Here is a 17039-nt window from a genome sequence, read left to right on the forward strand (position 1 = left end):
ACCCTTGATCACCTTCTCTTGCCTGATTGCAATGGCTAAGACTTCCATTACAATGTAAAAAAGCAGTGGAGACAGTGGAAAACCTTGCCTGGTTCCTGATCTGAGTGGAAATGTTTTTGGTTTTACTCCATTCAATATAATATTGGCTATGAGTTTGCTGTAGATGGCCTCTATCAGTCTAAGAAATGTCCCTTCTATACCTATTTTTGTAAGTGTTCTGATCATGAAAGGATGCTGGATATTATCAAAAGCTTTTTCTGCATCAGTTGAGAGAATCATATGGTGTATGTTTTTTATTTTGTTTATGTGATGAATTATATTTATAGATTTATGTGTATTGAACCAGCCTTGAGATCCTGGGATAAAACCCACTTGGTCAAGATCTATAATTTGTTTGTTGTGTTGCTGGCTTCTGTTTGCTAGGATCTTATTGAGTATTTTTGCATCAATATTCATTACAGATATTGGTCTATAATTTTCTTTTCTTTTGGGTCTTTTCCTGGTTTGGGGATCAGGGTGATATTTGCTTCACACAATGTGTTGGGAAGTAGTCTTTCTTTTTTGATGTTTTGGAAAAGGTTAAGTAATATAGGTACTAGTTCCTCTTTAAAGGTTTGGTAGAATTCTAATGTGATGTCATCTCATCCTGGACTTTTCTTTTTGAGGAAATTTGGTAGAGTTTATGCTATTTCAGAACTTGATACAGGCTTGTTCAACATTTCCACTTCTTCTTGGCTAAGTCTAGGAAGGTGACATGCTTCTGAGTATTGGTCAATTTCCTTCAGATGTTCATATTTCTGAGAATAGAGTTTCTTGTAATATTTATTAAGGATTTTTTTAATTTCTGAAGAGTCTGTGATTATCTCGTCTCTGTTATATTACTGATTGATGAAATTAGAGATTTTATTATTTTATTTCTGGTTAGGTTAGCCAAAGGTCTATCTATTTTATTGACCTTTTCACAAAAAACAACTTTTTGATTCATTAATCTGTTGTATAATCCTTTTATTTTCAATTTTATTTAATTATGCTCTAATTTTGGTTATTTCTTTTCTTCTGCTGGGTTTGGAATGTTCTATCTTTTCCAGTTGCTTGGGATGTCCCATTAAGTTGTTGATTTCCTCTCTTTCCATTCTCTTGAGGAAGGCTTATGATGCTATAAATTTCCCTCTTAGGACTGCCTATCAAAAATATAAATTAGGGGAAAGACTCCCTATTTAAAAAACGGTGCTGGGTGAATTGGCTGGCAACTTGTAGAAGACTGAAACTGGACCCACACCTTTCACCTCTAACAAAAATTGAATCTCACTGGATAAAAGGTTTAAACTTAAGACATGAAAATATAAAGATTCTTGGAGAGAGTGCAGGGGGAAACACTTGAAGAAATTGGCTTGGGAGAAAAGTTTAGGAGGAGGACCCCAGGTAATTGAAGCAATACCAAAAATATGTTACTGGGATCTGATCGAACTAAAATCTTCTGCACTGCCAAGAGCACAGTAAATAAAGCACATAGACAGCCCTCAAAATGGGAGAGGATATTTGCAGGTTATGTTTCTGACAATGGTCCAATAACCAGAATCTACAGAGAACTCAAAGTTATTAATCAGAAAAGAATAAGTGATCCTATTTCATTGTGGGCAAGAGACTTGAACAGAAGCTTCTCTGTAGAAGACAGGCACATGGCCTACGGACACATCAAAAAATGTGCATCATATTTAATAATCAGAGAAATTCAAATCAAACTCACTTTGAGATACCATCTAACTCCAGTAAGGGTAGCCCACATAACAAAATCCCAAAACTACAGATGTTGAGGTGGATGTGTAGAAAAGGGAACACTTCTGCACTGTTGGTGGAAATGCAAACTAGTACGTTCCTTTTGGAAAGATGTTTGGAGAACACTCAGGTACATAAAAATAGACCTGCCTTTTGATCCTGCATTTCCTCTACTAGGAGTATATCCAAAGACAAAAAAATCACTTTGCAACAAAGATATTTGCACCAGATTATTCATTGCAGCTCAAATCATAATTGCCAAGTCATGGAAGAAGCCCAAGTGCCCATCAACCCATGAATGTATTAATAAATTGTGGTATATGTATACCATGGAATACTATGCAGCCTTAAAAAACATGGAGACTTTACCTCTTTTATGTTTACATAGATGGAGCTGGAACATATTCTCCTTAGTAAAGTATCTCAGGAATGGAAGAAAAAGTATCCAATGTACTCAGTACTTTTATGAAACCAATTTATATTTACCTATACTTTCTTATGAAAGATAGATCACAACTATAGCCCAGAATGAAGGAGAGAAATTGAGGGGGAAGGAAGGAGGGCTGATAGAGGGAGGGTAAATGGTGGGACCACATCTATAGAGCATATTGCAAGGATACAAGTCAAATCTATCAATTATTGAACATAAATGTCTTAACACAATAATCAAGTAAATGAGAAGAAAGCGATATTAATTATTTTGATGTGAGTACTCCGAATTGTATAAAAAAAATCACCACATTGTACCCAACATATGCATAAATGTATTAATGATATGTGTATATGATTTAATAAAAGGAAAAATATATAAACCATTTTAAATGTTCATAATGCTAGTTTTTAGTGTATATAGGGACTTGTTCACATATGAATACTATACAATTTTAGAATGCTTCTATCACTCCAAAAGTAAATCTCAAGTCCATTAGTAACTCTCCATTCTTATCCACATACCTAGGAAACCACGAATTAACTTTCCCTCTCTCTATAGTTGCCTCTCTGGGCATTTCATGTAAATAAAACCAGAAAAAATGTGTTCTTTAGTCTCTGACTTCTTTTACTTATTATAATGTTTTTGGGAATATTCAAAATTGTATATTCTATATTAATACCTTGTGGGTATTAATTGCCACATAGTATTTACTTGCCAGATAGTATCAAATTTTTAGAATTAATTTTGTGTTTAAATAGTAGTGTTAAAATACTATTTATTTTTATTTTATTTATTTTTTTGAAACAGTCTCACTTTGTCGCCCTCAGAAGAGTGCCATGGTGTCATAGCTCACCACAACCTCAAACTCTTGGGCTCAAGAGATTCTCTTGCCTTAGCCTCCCAAGTAGCTGGGACTTCAGGCACCCACCACAATGCCTGGCTAGTTTTTAGAGACTGGGTCTTGCTCTTGCTCAGGCTGGTCTTGAACCCATGAGCTCAGTCAATCCACCCATCACAACCTCCCAGAGTGATGGGATTAAAGGCGTAAGACCAACACCCAGCCCATACTATTTACTTTTAATTGCCAAAAAACTATTTAATTTTAGGGGTAGTTCACTTTTTATTTTTCCATTTGTCAGTTAATGGACATTTGAGTTATGCTCTTTTTCGGCCACTGTGAATGATGTTCCCATTAATATGAATACAAACGCCTAAATGAACATGTATTTTTATTTCTCTTGGTTAGAAACAGCAGTAAAATTACTTTGCTATGTGATAACTATATTTAATATTAATGTAATATGAAATATTACAAAAAAACCTTCCAAATTGCTCTCAATCAGCTTTGTTATTTTATGTTCACAGAAGCCATGTGTGTTCCATGTCTGTCACATCCTTATCAACATGTGCTTTCTGTTTCCTTTCTAACAGCCATTCTGGTAATGTCTCACTACAACACTTTGTTTGCCTTTTTCCTCTGAATAAGGATGTTGAGTTTCTTTATTTGATTACCAGCTCTTTGGCATGCTGAGAAAAATTAGGATAATTAAATTGTAAAGTCATTTATCTCAAAGATTTTTAAAGGTCGGAGTGAAAATTAACAATAATGCATTAGTAGGCTAAATTATTAAGCAAATAAATTATGTTTTTTATCTCTTATGTAGCATCAGTAGTTCTGAAAAAGGGCATGGCTTAAAGTTATCTATTTTGCATATAAAAGAAGAGAAAAACTCATATTCATGATGGCAATTGCATTGTTTGGGTAGGAGAATTGTATATATATTAAATACTTACTGTATTCCTAGCACTTATGTAAGTGCTGAATATAGAGCTGTGAGAAAAAAAAAAAAATTCCTCAATGGGGACTATTTTTGGAGACACACAATAGATAAATAAACAACTAAACATAAAATATCAAGTAATATTAATTACATATAAAAGTAAATTTTATATAAAGTTAAGTTATGATGGTGTCAGTCTTCATATAACTTAATGTACATTTGAGCAGAACACCACATCCCAGTATGCCTGGAATAGTCAAGGTTCTTTTTTTATTTTTGTTTTTAATTGGTGAAAGAAATAAAAGAAATGAAGCAAGGAAAAGGAAAAAGGAAGAGAGAGAGGGAAAGAGAGACTTAGTACTGATGAGAGGAATCTGAAAATATAATGCAAGAATTCTCACACAATAGCACAATAGCTATTTACATATAGTTTCCTTAGATAATGATATTAGAAATTATTATTCAAAATCCAATGTTGAAGGGATTTATAATGTTCCATCTTGATTATTAAACAAATAAAGAGGCATCTCCATTCACTTTTCTGTAAGGATGACAGGAATTTATGTAGATCCCAAGTCAGTTTTTAAAGACCCATAACTCTATTAATGTAAGACAAAGACCTTTGTCATTAAACTAAAAGATTAGTGACTTATAAGGTTTAATTATTTTCATTTTTCAAGGAATCACCAGAAAAATGGACAATATGATGATTCAGTTCTCAAAAATGTATAATTTTGAAAACACATACAGAATCTACAAAAGTTCTTTTCCTGTCCATATCATTGCATAATTTTCTCCAAATTGTAAGCACTTTTCTCAAAAATGCAATAACTTCTCAGACTTCCTGATGTATTATAAATCACCAGAGGAGGTAGTATAAATTAATTCCATTGAAAACACTCCCCTTGCTTAAAGTAAGAGTTTCTCCATTCTTTTATTCTATATTAATTAATTCTTGTCAACCTATATATAGCAACACTCTATAATTATTATCATGTCCAGAGATCATGAAATATAGGTATCCTTTTAGTGGGACAGAGGAGCTAGAATACTTCCCTCACAACTATAAATGGAACTAAAACATTAAGAGTTACAGAAAGGAATTACAGATTACATAATTTTTCTAGCATGGTATAAGGTTTATTATTGTTAATAATGTCATAGTGTCTCTGCTGTGTCCTGCACATCTCATCTATTTCTTGAAGTGTTGGATTGGTGCCACTTTTAGAAATCTAAGCAGATGATAATTATTAATAGCAATGATGCTACCTAGACAATTTGGTAGAAGTTTGATGTTAGTCAGAAAGATATCCTGAAAAATGGCAGGTCTATGTTTCTATGCTTTTTGTCTTTGGACTGCTCAAATAAGCTACAGAGGCATTCTCTGCCTACCTAAAGCCTGAAACACCTTGCCTAGTTTTTCATGCAGCAGGAATGCACTTCTTTTGGTGGATCAGTGTCCGGGGTGGAACAGTACCTAGGAGTAAGGTAGAATGCAATGATGCTTTGGCCCTTGCTTGAGTGTATCTATTGCTATAGAACACTGAGCCCATGGTTAGGCCTCCTGACATGGTCTCTTCCCACCATCTTTTCTAAACTAACCCAGATGATGTCTTGTGCTTCTGGTATCCATAATCTATGAACATTTGGCTTTCACTAAACTACTCCCATGTTTCTTCATTCCAGCAGTGTGTCTGGCACATGGCAGCCATTCAGTAGCTGAAAGGATGAGTGTCCCTTTCCCAGGATCCCAGGGTCACTTTTATTTTCCTTCTCTTGTTATTCTTTGAGTCCATTTAGTAACCTCCTCCTCTCTGACCGCATCATAGTGTCTCTGCTGTGCCCTGCACATCTCATATATTCTAGGAGTGCCTCTTCTAATGATATGAAGTTGGATATGACCAGATCAAATCCAGGCTTTAGTACTACCACCGGACTCATTCAGGCTTACGGGGCAAAAGTCTGCCTTTTATATCAGCTTAAATGGTTTAAAATGAAAAAAATAATTACTTTTGCTCAGAGAAACATAACTGATATGTAACTTATCCCTCCAACCATAAACAACTAGAAGACTGAAATAAATATGTAAAAAAAAAAATGCTGTGTTTTGACATTTGCTAAAAGGCAGTGGAAGATTAAGAGTCTGGAGAACAGGAAACAAACAAGTTGAGTCTCACAATGCAAATGGAGAAATTTTGTTAGGTGATAAAATGTTTAATATTATTATTGATATGCATATTTGAATAATCTGATTTGAAGAAATTATCTTAATCATAAATAATGCCAGAATGTTTAAAAATAATGTCAATTAAACTTAAAACTGTTGCTGGAAACAGTCTTGTTAATAGCAAGAACTCAAGAACTGATCTTCATTAAATTATAGGTAATCAGGGATGCTTTCCATCTATTTTATGTTCATATAATTCCTTTTGAGACTGGTATAGCAGACTTTATAATCTTCTTGCTTTGTCATGGGAAAACTTAAAATTAAAGGATAAATAATTATGTTTGTATATACTTGGGAAAACAAACTTCACTGGTGAATATAAAATTTATTATCCTGTGACCATCAGGGTATAAGTCTCACCTTTTCATTTAAAACTTACTGCAGTTGCAAAGAGAATACAATTGGAATTCAGAGGTCTACAGCCCTTTGAAGACCTGCTTGCCCTGAGAAGAACAAGCTAGTAGATAGCAAGTTACTAATCTGTGGAGAAAGAATTCCAGCTTATGCCTTTCTATAGCTGTAGATGAAGGATGTTTCATTGACCCATCAGATTGTGTACACAGTACAATATAATACCGATGACGATTTTCTGACATTATCATACAGACAAACACTATCTCACCAAACTTCTCATATTTATTGCTGGATGAGCTAAGTAGGAATAAGAATGCTGTATTGCAATTCATGGAAAAACACTTTGATGAAGTTATGAGATTAACCAAAGTTTCTATCAATTCCACTATCCCATTTTGCTTCCAATCACTGTGATCTTTTATTAACAAAGCTTGTCTTATTTTGTTTTGAAACAAAGTCTCATTCTAATCCCCAGGCTGGAGTGAAGTGGCATAATTTAGTTCACTGAAGTCTCAAACTTCAGGGTTCAAGCTGTCCTTCTGCCTCCTCGTCCCCAAGTAGCTAGGGTTACAGACATGTGTCACCTTGTCTGGCAAATTTTTCTTACTTTTTAAAGGTGTGTTGCCTTTCTTATTTCAGAAATTCTGGCCTCAAGAAATCTTACTATGTTGGCCTCCCACAACACTGGGAATACAGGCATGGGTCACTGAGACTGGCAATAGTTTTTTTTGTTTGTTTGTTTCCTTTGAAAAAGAAAATGCCCTTTTCTAGGAATTGGTATAGGTGAAAAGATAAAAAACAATCATTAAGTTGTCCCCCATGTGCTGAAAACCTCAGAGCCTTATATCTTCTGTTTTCACCAAGTTTTCTAAAGATATTATTTACATACACTAAATTGCACAATTTTTAAGTTTCTATTTGAGTTTTAATAAATGTACATATCTCTATAATCTATATTTTTATCTATTTGCAAATCATTTCCTACCCAAAGTTAGGTCCTGCCTATTCTCAGTTTTCTTCACTCTCACAGAAGCAAACACTAGTCTGATTTCTAGCTACCTATATTAATCTTGCCTGTTGTAGAAATTCACACAAATGGAGTCACCGAGTGTGTTCTCTTCTGTGCCTGAAATCTTTCATTCAGCATGCTTATGAGATTTCTCATGTCTTTGTCTCTATCAAAAATTTGTTATTGCTAAGTAGAATTCTACTGTATGAATAAAATATAATATGATTACCACTTTTGTTTTAGAAAGATATTCAGGTTGTTTCCGGTTAGGGAATAGCTGAAATAAAGCTGATAAGAGCATCTTGGCCAGGCATGGTGGCATGGTGGCATACACTCAGGAAGCTAAGGCAAGAGGTTTGCTTGAGTCTGAGTCTGAGGCTGCAGTGAGCTACAGTTGCTGCACTGCACTCCATCACTCCTGCCTGGATTACAGCGTGAGACCCTGTCTCCAAAATTACAACAAAAAATGTTTGCACCTGTCTCTGTATATAAATATTTTTATACTATTCCATAAGGACTAAGTGCTAACCAGGGGAAAATGTGTGGATATTTTGTTCATAAATTTGATCTGGGGTGTAATAGTATTCAATTCAGTTCAAAATCATGAAATACAAATGTGAAAGGCATCCTTTAATGAGCTAATCCAAATGCTGACTATGACGAGGTCTCAGATGTAAAAGCGGTTGCTCAGCACTTAATAATAATAAACAAAAAATATCCAGAAGGCTTCTCATTGGCTGGTTATTCCCTAGGTTCTTCAGCTGTCAATGTACAATGCAGAAGAGTATAAATACATCTTGCCTCAGTTCTCATAAGCTAGGCATGACCATTTTACCTAGGATTGAGGATTATCACTAAAGGAGCTACAAAAAGGAAATTCAAGATCTACCTTTTTATGTTTCCAATTATTTAGAGAATTATGCTTCTAAAAGGTAAAAATGGAGGCGTTTAGTGGCAAAAATAATGAATTCTACAATAGAATTCCTGGATTATAAAATAGATTTTACATACTTATCACTAATTTTTATGACCTTGGGAAAGTTATTCTTTTCATGCCTGAGTTTCTCCCCTCCTGTAAAATTGAGAGAATAGCAATAGCTACCTCATACAGTATGCACGACCCTTAAATTTTATAATACACATTAAGTATTTGAAACATTTTTTAGGAAAATATTTAGTTCATTATAAACATTGATAAATATTTCCACTTATTATTATTTGCTATTAGTGCTGTATTAATACTTGTGCTGATATGTGGTATGGCTTCTAGTTAAATATTCTGGTATCTGCTATGTGATTGTTATGCAGCAAAGTCTCTGTCATAGTGGCTGATAAAAGTATGGTAGTAACTTCCTATTTTTAACAAAATAAACATTGAAATAAATCTCTGTCTTACAGTTTTCAAAATTCACTCATTCAAGGTAGTATTTTATGTCCTGGACCAGACATTTTATATTTTCTTTTCTTTTTTGTTGCAGTTTTTGGCCGGGGTTGGGCTTGAACCCAACACCTCGGGCATACAGGGCCAGCACCCTACACCTTTGAACCATTGGTGCCGCCCAACATTTTATATTTTCTTCCTCCTCTGAAAAGAGAGAGAAAGAGAAAGTCGGGGAGGAGAACGAGAGAACAGTGGAACAGTGTGAAGCAGAATAAAATAAATGTGTGTTGATAATGTGGCGGTATGCCCTACTTCCATGTAAATAGGTTGAGATATTCTGAAAGAATAATTTCAATTAACCTGACTGATGATTGGTCAATAACTTGAAATACAAGGTTGTTTTCTCTCTGCTTGGTGTTGTCATAGGCCAGGTGGAAGTTGGAGATTTCAGATTTTTGTAGTTCTTTTAAAACTGAATAACATTTATTCTTCCTAACTTCAAAACTTCTAAGACAGTGGTTCTCAACCTTCCTAATGCCGCCACCCTTCAATACAGTTCCTGATGTTGTGGTGACCCCCAACCATAAAATTATTTTCTTTGCTTAGCAAGAAGCAATGAAAACTGCAAGGTAGAGATTTATTTCATTGTTTATTGCAGTTTTTGGCTGGGGCTGGGCTTGAACCTGCCACCTCCAGCATATGGGGCCAGCTCCTTACTCCTCTGAGCCAAAGACACCATCCAGAAGCTGTTTTTATTTTAAACTGTTATTTGATATGCTAAAAATAAAAACAATTGTTATTTTTAAAAGGTGTCATATGCTTTAAATTGATCTTGTTCTTTTGGTGGTGGATATGTGAAGATGTCAGCCACTCTATTATGGAAGGACTTCCATTATTATTATGGAAGTGTTAAATAATTATGGGCCTCGACATTTCTCAGTGATTTTCTGTTCTAAAAGAGAGCATACTGAGCTTGGAAGTTTCACTTGTCTTTGATTCTATACCTTGATCCTTGTGACTTGGTGCTTGTTAGAGTATTAATAATATAATAGCTTCAGCTCAACACTTTAAATTTTATGCTAATTCAATCATTCTCTTCAAGGGTATGGATGAGAGGCAGATGAGTGAGGGGTTTTTTTGTTTTTTTTTTTTTGTGGAAGAAAAATTAGACCTAAGAAGCTTATTTTATACCCATAGGATGGAAAAAAAAATAATTGGAATCTTAATGCTGCCTCCAGTTATATATTAGTTTATAGTACAACTTGTTTCCTTCCATTCAACTTCTGATTAAAGAAAAATGGAACATTATCTCCAGTCTTCTTTGCACTATTAGAAAAGAGAGAGGGTATTACTTTTTTGTAGTTAAGAATTTTTTAAGTTAACAAGGCAAAAGCTATATACACAGAACAGTTAAAAGCTCAAAAGACATAGATATAAATTATATGGTCAGAACAACTGGCATTGAAAAAGGATTAAATTCTTAATTTTTTTCTGCTTTATAATTGTTTTTCTAGGAAAATTGTGTGTTCTATAAAAGTTGAGTAACTTCCCCACAATCATTCAGTTATTTATGACTTATCTTAGGCCACTTTATTCATGATCTTCATTCCTTCTACTTCATAATGTCAAAATCAATGGTAAGAACTTGACAAAGAGGAAAGAATAAAGACTCCTTGTCTATCATCCTGTATCCTAGCTATTCTCTGTGTTCCATTTAACAGACTTTGGCCACCTATCTGCAACAACACCCAACTATACGTCCATTCACCTCACTGCCTTTCTGCTGATGGGTGTCCCAGGATTAGAAGAATTCCAAGTTTGGATTTCCATTCCTTTCGGCTTCATGTACCTCTTAGCTGTGATAGGCAATGGCCTGGTTATGGCAGTGGTGGCCTGGGACAGAAACCTCCATAAACCCATGTATCTCTTCCTGGCCATGCTGGCACTCAACGATGTCCTACTTTGTACTGTCACGGTCCCCAAAATGCTTCTCATATTCTGGCAAGGCCCTTCCCTGTCTACATTCCCTGCCTGCCTCACCCAGATGTTTTTTGTTCATGCTCTGTTCCTGTCTGAATCTGCTATTCTACTGGGCATGGCCTTTGATCGTTTTGTGGCTATCTGTGCACCACTTCATTACACTACCCTACTTACAGGCTCTCTCATTGGCAAGGTGGGCCTGGCCCTGGTGGCTCGGAGTGTGGCTGTAGTCACTCCTGGTGTCCTTCTCATTCTGCGGCTGCACTTCTGCAGAAGCAACATCATCCGCCACACCTACTGTGAGAATATGGGCATTGCCAAGCTGGCCTGTAACAGCATCACCCCTAACAGTGTCTATGGGCTGACTGCTGCTCTTCTCACCACAGGACTGGACTTTGTCCTCATCTCCATCTCCTATTGGCTAATCTTAAGAACAGTCTTCCAACTACCTTCTAGGAAGGCCCAGACAAAGGCCTTAGGAACCTGCGGAGCTCATATATGTGTCATCCTGGTGTTTTATATTCTGGCCTTCTTTTCCTTCTTTACCCACCGCTTTGGGCACCATGTATCTAGGCAAACCCTTATCCTCCTGGCGAACCTCTACTTACTGGTGCCACCTACCATGAACCCCATTGTTTATGGGGTTAAGACCAAAGAGATAAGAATGCGAGTACTAGGGCTCTGTAGTCCACTGAAATGATCAAAGAGTGATGAGGCAACTAGGTACAGGGGAATCAGGGGTGGAAATTGTGTCAGTGCAATTCTTAAAAAGAGGAAATCATGGGAAATGATCTAGACTATGTTCACTGAATTTATTTGTCTCCTTTTTATAAACACATGCAATTTTCCTGAGCCAGCTCTTCTTACATCAGGCATTCTTATTAATTATATTTTATATTACTAGAAACATACATTATCATCTATAAACCTATCTTTCATCATTCCTTCAATGTAATTCCTCTTCACCACAAGAAAATATTCACTTCTAGAATAATAAAATAAATATTTCTCTGCCAACAAGATAATAAAACATGTGTCTTGAATATAATGTTAATTATATACATGTATTATATACATGGTCTGGTGGTTGAATTAATTGGATTGCGTGTCTTGAAAAAAATGATATTATTCATCTTACAAATGAATATGGATATTGCTAGATTTCTGTGTAATCAGGTGGTTACTATGATGCTTTTAAATGATGTCCTCATTGTTCAAATTTTTATATTGAATGATTTAACAATTAAATCGGATAATGAGCTGTTTTGCAACAATGCTTTGAATAAAGTGGCAAGCACTTAGAGGATAAAAAGGATAACAGTGTTCTCTGACATTATTTTTCTTGCTATCATGTTTTGCCACAAAATGCCATTTGCAAAATAAAGATAATAAGTGCATAATCCTAAGGGTAGCATTTGACCTTCTGAAAACAAGTGTATTACTTTTTACCTAAAGATGGCCTACAGATTTTTTTTTATTTAAAGAATTTTTATCTAAAGATAGTGGGTTAGAATGGAAAATTGAAAATTATTATTTGGGCTTCTGGATACCTTACAGATTCTGCAGAAATGCAGCAAATGCTTTCAGAACTCATGGTGTTATCTAACAAGGTAAAATGAATGCGAATGTCTCCTAATTTTTAGACTTATATGAAAATCAAATAGATGCTCCAATTATATTATTCTAAGTTGAAGCAGTACCAAAAAACCTTCTTGTTTCAGAAGTGCTAGCTATATACTAGAATACTAAATTCTAGCCTTTATTAAGTTTCCAAAAACAAGATAATGCATCTATTCTCAATTCATTCTTTTTTTTTTTTTTTTTTTTTTGTAGAGACAGAGTCTCACTGTACTGCCCTCGGGTAGAGTGCCGTGGCGTCCCACGGCTCACAGCAACCTCCAACTCCTGGGCTTAAGCGATTCTCTTGCCTCAGCCTCCGGAGTAGCTGGGACTACAGGCGCCCGCCACAACGCCCGGCTATTTTTTGGTTGCAGTTTGGCCGGGGCTGGGTTTGAACCCGCCACCCTCGCATATGGGGCCGGCGCCCTACTCACTGAGCCACAGGCGCCGCCCAATTCATTCTTTTTTTTATTTCAAATTAATATGAGGGTAAAAATTCTTAGATTACGTTGTTCTCACCTACATGGTAAATTTCCAGTTGTAAAAGAGCCCCTCGCCCAGGGGGAGTATTATACACCCTCACAATGTGCACATTACATGAGATTCTGCCTCATGCTCTCCCCCCTTCCTCCACCCCCCTTCTTCCCACCCTCTCTTCCGCCTCCAAGGTACTAGACTATGTTTGTGTTTTATTGTTCATATGAGCATGTAAATTGGTTACATATTGGTTTCATATTGAGTACATTGGATATTTATTTTACCATTCTTGTGATACTTTACTAAGAAGAATATGTTCCAGCTCCATTCAGATAATGTAAAAGATGTAATGTTTCCATCTTTTAAGTGGTTGAAAAGTATTCTGTGGTACACGTATATCACAGTTTGAACAGAAATCATTTTACCACAAAGACATTTGAACCAAAATGTTTATTGCAGCTCAAGTCATAATTGCCTAGTAATAGAAGTAACCAAAATGCTCTTCATTCCATGAATAGATCAGCAAACTGTTCTCACTTCATAATACAATATTTCCAACACTTACTCATTCATATATTCAGTCACTTGTATCTTCAACAACTGTATTTTACTGGGAATGAGTATCTTAACATTGGAAATGTGTTTTATGATTATTTAAGATATGTTTTATAAACATATTACAATTCTAATAATAAATTTAACAGCTATTATAGTAGATGATAATGTGTAAAGTCAAAATTTTGGTAATCGTTGTAAATATTCACTTACACAACAAAACTGGAATATAAATTAAAATTTAGGATTCAATATTTTGAATATAATTCTATTAAGAAAAAATTTAATAAAACTTTATTTTTTAGAGCATAATCACTAGAAAAGTTGTGTTAAACATTCATACATTATACTTCATTTGGGTAAATGCACAAGAAGTAAAATTTCCATCTTTTCCCTTGGTTGAATAGTACTCCATGGTATACAGTTTGTTAATCCACTCAAAGCTGATGGACACTTGGATTGCTTCCACAACTTGGTAATTGTGAATTGAGCTACGATAAACATTCTGCTGCAAATTTCCCTGTGGTTAAATGTTTTTTTTTTGTTCTTCTGAGTACGTTTCTACTAATGGGATTACAAGATCAAATGGAAGGTCAACTATTAAATATTTGAGAATTCTAGATACTTCTTTCCATAGAGGTTGTACTAGTTGGCAATCCTACCTGCAGTGAAAAAGTGTTTCTTGCTGGTTTGGGACTTCTTCTTAGTAAAGTATCTCAAGAATGGGGGAAAAAGGTATCCAATGCACTTAATACTAATACAAACCCAATATATAAACAGCTACACACCCAGACTAAAGAAAAAACACAAATATAGTCTATCAAGGGGGAGGGGAGAAGAAATAGAAGGGAGGGAGACAAGGGAGAGCAATTAATGGGATCTTACCTAATGTGCACAATCTGAGGGTGTTTTAGCCCACTGCCTGGGTGAAGGGCTCAACTGCAACTTGAACTTTACCTTAGAAGTGAACACAATGTTTGAGGTAGTATGGACATTTTAACAATTAACAATGTTGATTCTTCCCAGCCATGAGCATAGTATGTTTCTCCATTTGTTAACATTTTCACCTATTTCTTTTTTTAGAGTTTCATAGATCTCTTTATAGAGATCTTTCACATCCTTTGTTAGATAAACTCAAATATTTCATCTTCTTTGGCACTACTGTGAATGGAGTAGAGTCCTTAAGTGTTTTCTCAGCTTGACTATTGTTGGTATATATAAAGGCTATCGATTTATGAATGTTGATTTTGTAACCTGAGATGCTGCTGTATTCCTTGATCACTTACACCTGCAGTGCATCTTACAAGGGTACATGTGAAACTTAGTAAATGTAGAATATAAATATCCTAACACAATAACTAAGAAAATGCCAGGAAGGCTATGTTAACCAGTGTGATGAAAATGTGTCAAACAGTCTATAAAACCAGTGTATGGTGCTCCATGATCGCATTAATGTACACAGCTATGATTTAATAAAAAAAAAAGAAGTGAACACAATGTAACCTAAACATTTGTACCCTCATATTAATTTGAAATAAAAAAGAAAAAAAATCCATACATTAAAAATATATTCTGCATTTGAACATCTTATTTTAATTTTTTTTTATGTTCTGTTATTTATTTATTTATTTACTGAGACAGAGTCTCACTTTGCCACAGTAGAACTCTGTGGCATCATGGCTCACAACAACTTTGGCTTAAGCGATTCTCTTGCCTCAGCCACCCCCGTAGCTGGGACTATAGGCGCTTGCCACAACTCCTGGCTTTTTTTTTGTAGAGACAAGGTCTCACTCTGGCTCAGGCTGGTCTCAAACTCCTGAGTTCAGGGCAAGCAGTCCCCAAGTTACAAACATCCAACTGACATACAACTTACATTTACCAATGAAGGCTATTGCAAATTATAAATAAATATACCTGTTCTAACTTACATACAAATTGAACTTAAGAATAAACCTAGAAAACCTATCTTGTTAGTAACCTGAAGACTGTCTGTAAAAATGTTATTTGTGCCTGTAGTCCCAGCTACTTGGGAGGCTGAGGCAGGAGAATCGCCTAAGCCCAGGAGTTGGAGGTTGCTGTGAGCTGTGTGACGCCACGGCACTCTACCGAGGGCGATAAAGTGAAACTCTGTCTCTACAAAAAAAAAAAAAAAAAAATGTTATTTGTACAATTTACATCTGGTGGTAATGTTAACAGTCTCAAAATTTTTTCCTAGCAATTTTAATTATTTCTTATATCAAGAGTATTGTCTCACTTTTATTTTGATAATTCTTGCATTATTTTTACTTGATATCTTTTCAATCAAGGGGAATATCCTGAAGGGGAGTTGTAATAAGGAGAATAAAGAAATAGAATAAAGTGGGGTGGGAATAGACACAGTTCAATTAAAACCCAGAAGCAGAAAGAAGTTTATGGGATTTCCAGGTGTAAATCACATGCCTAAAATTTGAAATCCTACTTATAAGTTCGTAAGATACCTTTTATAATATATAATGTGGGGTCATGACATTTCAGAATTTTGGAAGTGTATATAGAGAGAATCAATTTTGTTAACAATTGATTCATTTCTTTATCACTTATACATTAGTTGACTGTCAAGTGTCTCAGTCACACCAAGGGCAGTGCTAAGTTTTACATTTCTTGCTCTATAGTGGTTAGAAAAATATATCAGAAAACACACTACCTATTATTAAGTCCTATGCAAATATTGAGTGCCATAAAGCACTCTTAAAGTCTTCTTTTTCCTCTAGTTCTTTTTCCTTGTGTAAGTGTAGACATAAACTAAGAAAATTTATAAAATTTACAATTATCCCACTCCGTGTACAGTCATGTATTAGATAATTTAAGAGACACAGTAAGAGTGGTATAAATTGGCAGCGCCTATAGCTCAGTGAGTAGGGTACCGGCCACATACACCAAGGCTGGCAGGTTCAAACCCAGCCCGGGACAGCTAAAACAACAATGACAACTGCTACAAAAAAATAACTGGGTGTTGTGGCAGGAGCCTGTAGTCCCAGCTACTAGGGAGGCTGAGGCAAGAGAATCACTTAAGCCCAAGAGTTTGAGGTTGCTGTGAGCTGTGACACCATGGTACTCTACCTAGGGTGACATAGTGAGACTCTGTCTCAAAAAAAAAAAAAAGAGAGAGAGAGAGAGTGGTATAAATTGAAAAGCATTCTAGATGAAAATTAAACTTCTGTATTACCTGATTCTTGCTACCACAAATTTGTAAGTCGCTATACCTCAGTGAGCTACATTTTTGAATATTTAAATGAATAGTGTACCCTACCCTATTAAGATACATTTAAACCAACGTATTACAATCACTGACTTAACATGATAATATCTGAGGTCTTTTAAGAATCACTACATCTGAGCTTTCTATGAAGTTAAAATTATTTCCAAAATTTGGTTGTCCCTTCCTATTTCTGAAGAATTTAAACCTC

The 17039-nt window shown here is 35.3% G+C and overlaps 1 protein-coding gene across 1 annotated transcript; it reads left to right on the top strand.

Moving 5' to 3' along the window:
• Positions 1 to 10804: 10804 nt before the first annotated feature.
• LOC128564485 (olfactory receptor 52D1-like) lies at positions 10805 to 11641 on the top strand. Its single transcript, XM_053559949.1, has one exon. The coding sequence runs from the start codon at positions 10805 to 10807 to the stop codon at positions 11639 to 11641; it is 837 nt and encodes a 278-aa protein (XP_053415924.1).
• Positions 11642 to 17039: the final 5398 nt, after the last annotated feature.

This window comes from Nycticebus coucang, chromosome 14 (genome assembly GCF_027406575.1).
Source record: "Nycticebus coucang isolate mNycCou1 chromosome 14, mNycCou1.pri, whole genome shotgun sequence".
Lineage (NCBI taxonomy): Eukaryota > Metazoa > Chordata > Mammalia > Primates > Lorisidae > Nycticebus > Nycticebus coucang.

Coding starts and splice junctions, on each gene's coding strand:
- LOC128564485 (XM_053559949.1), top strand. CDS start 10,805: ATGTACCTCTTAGCTGTGATAGGCAATGGCCTGGTTATGGCAGTGGTG.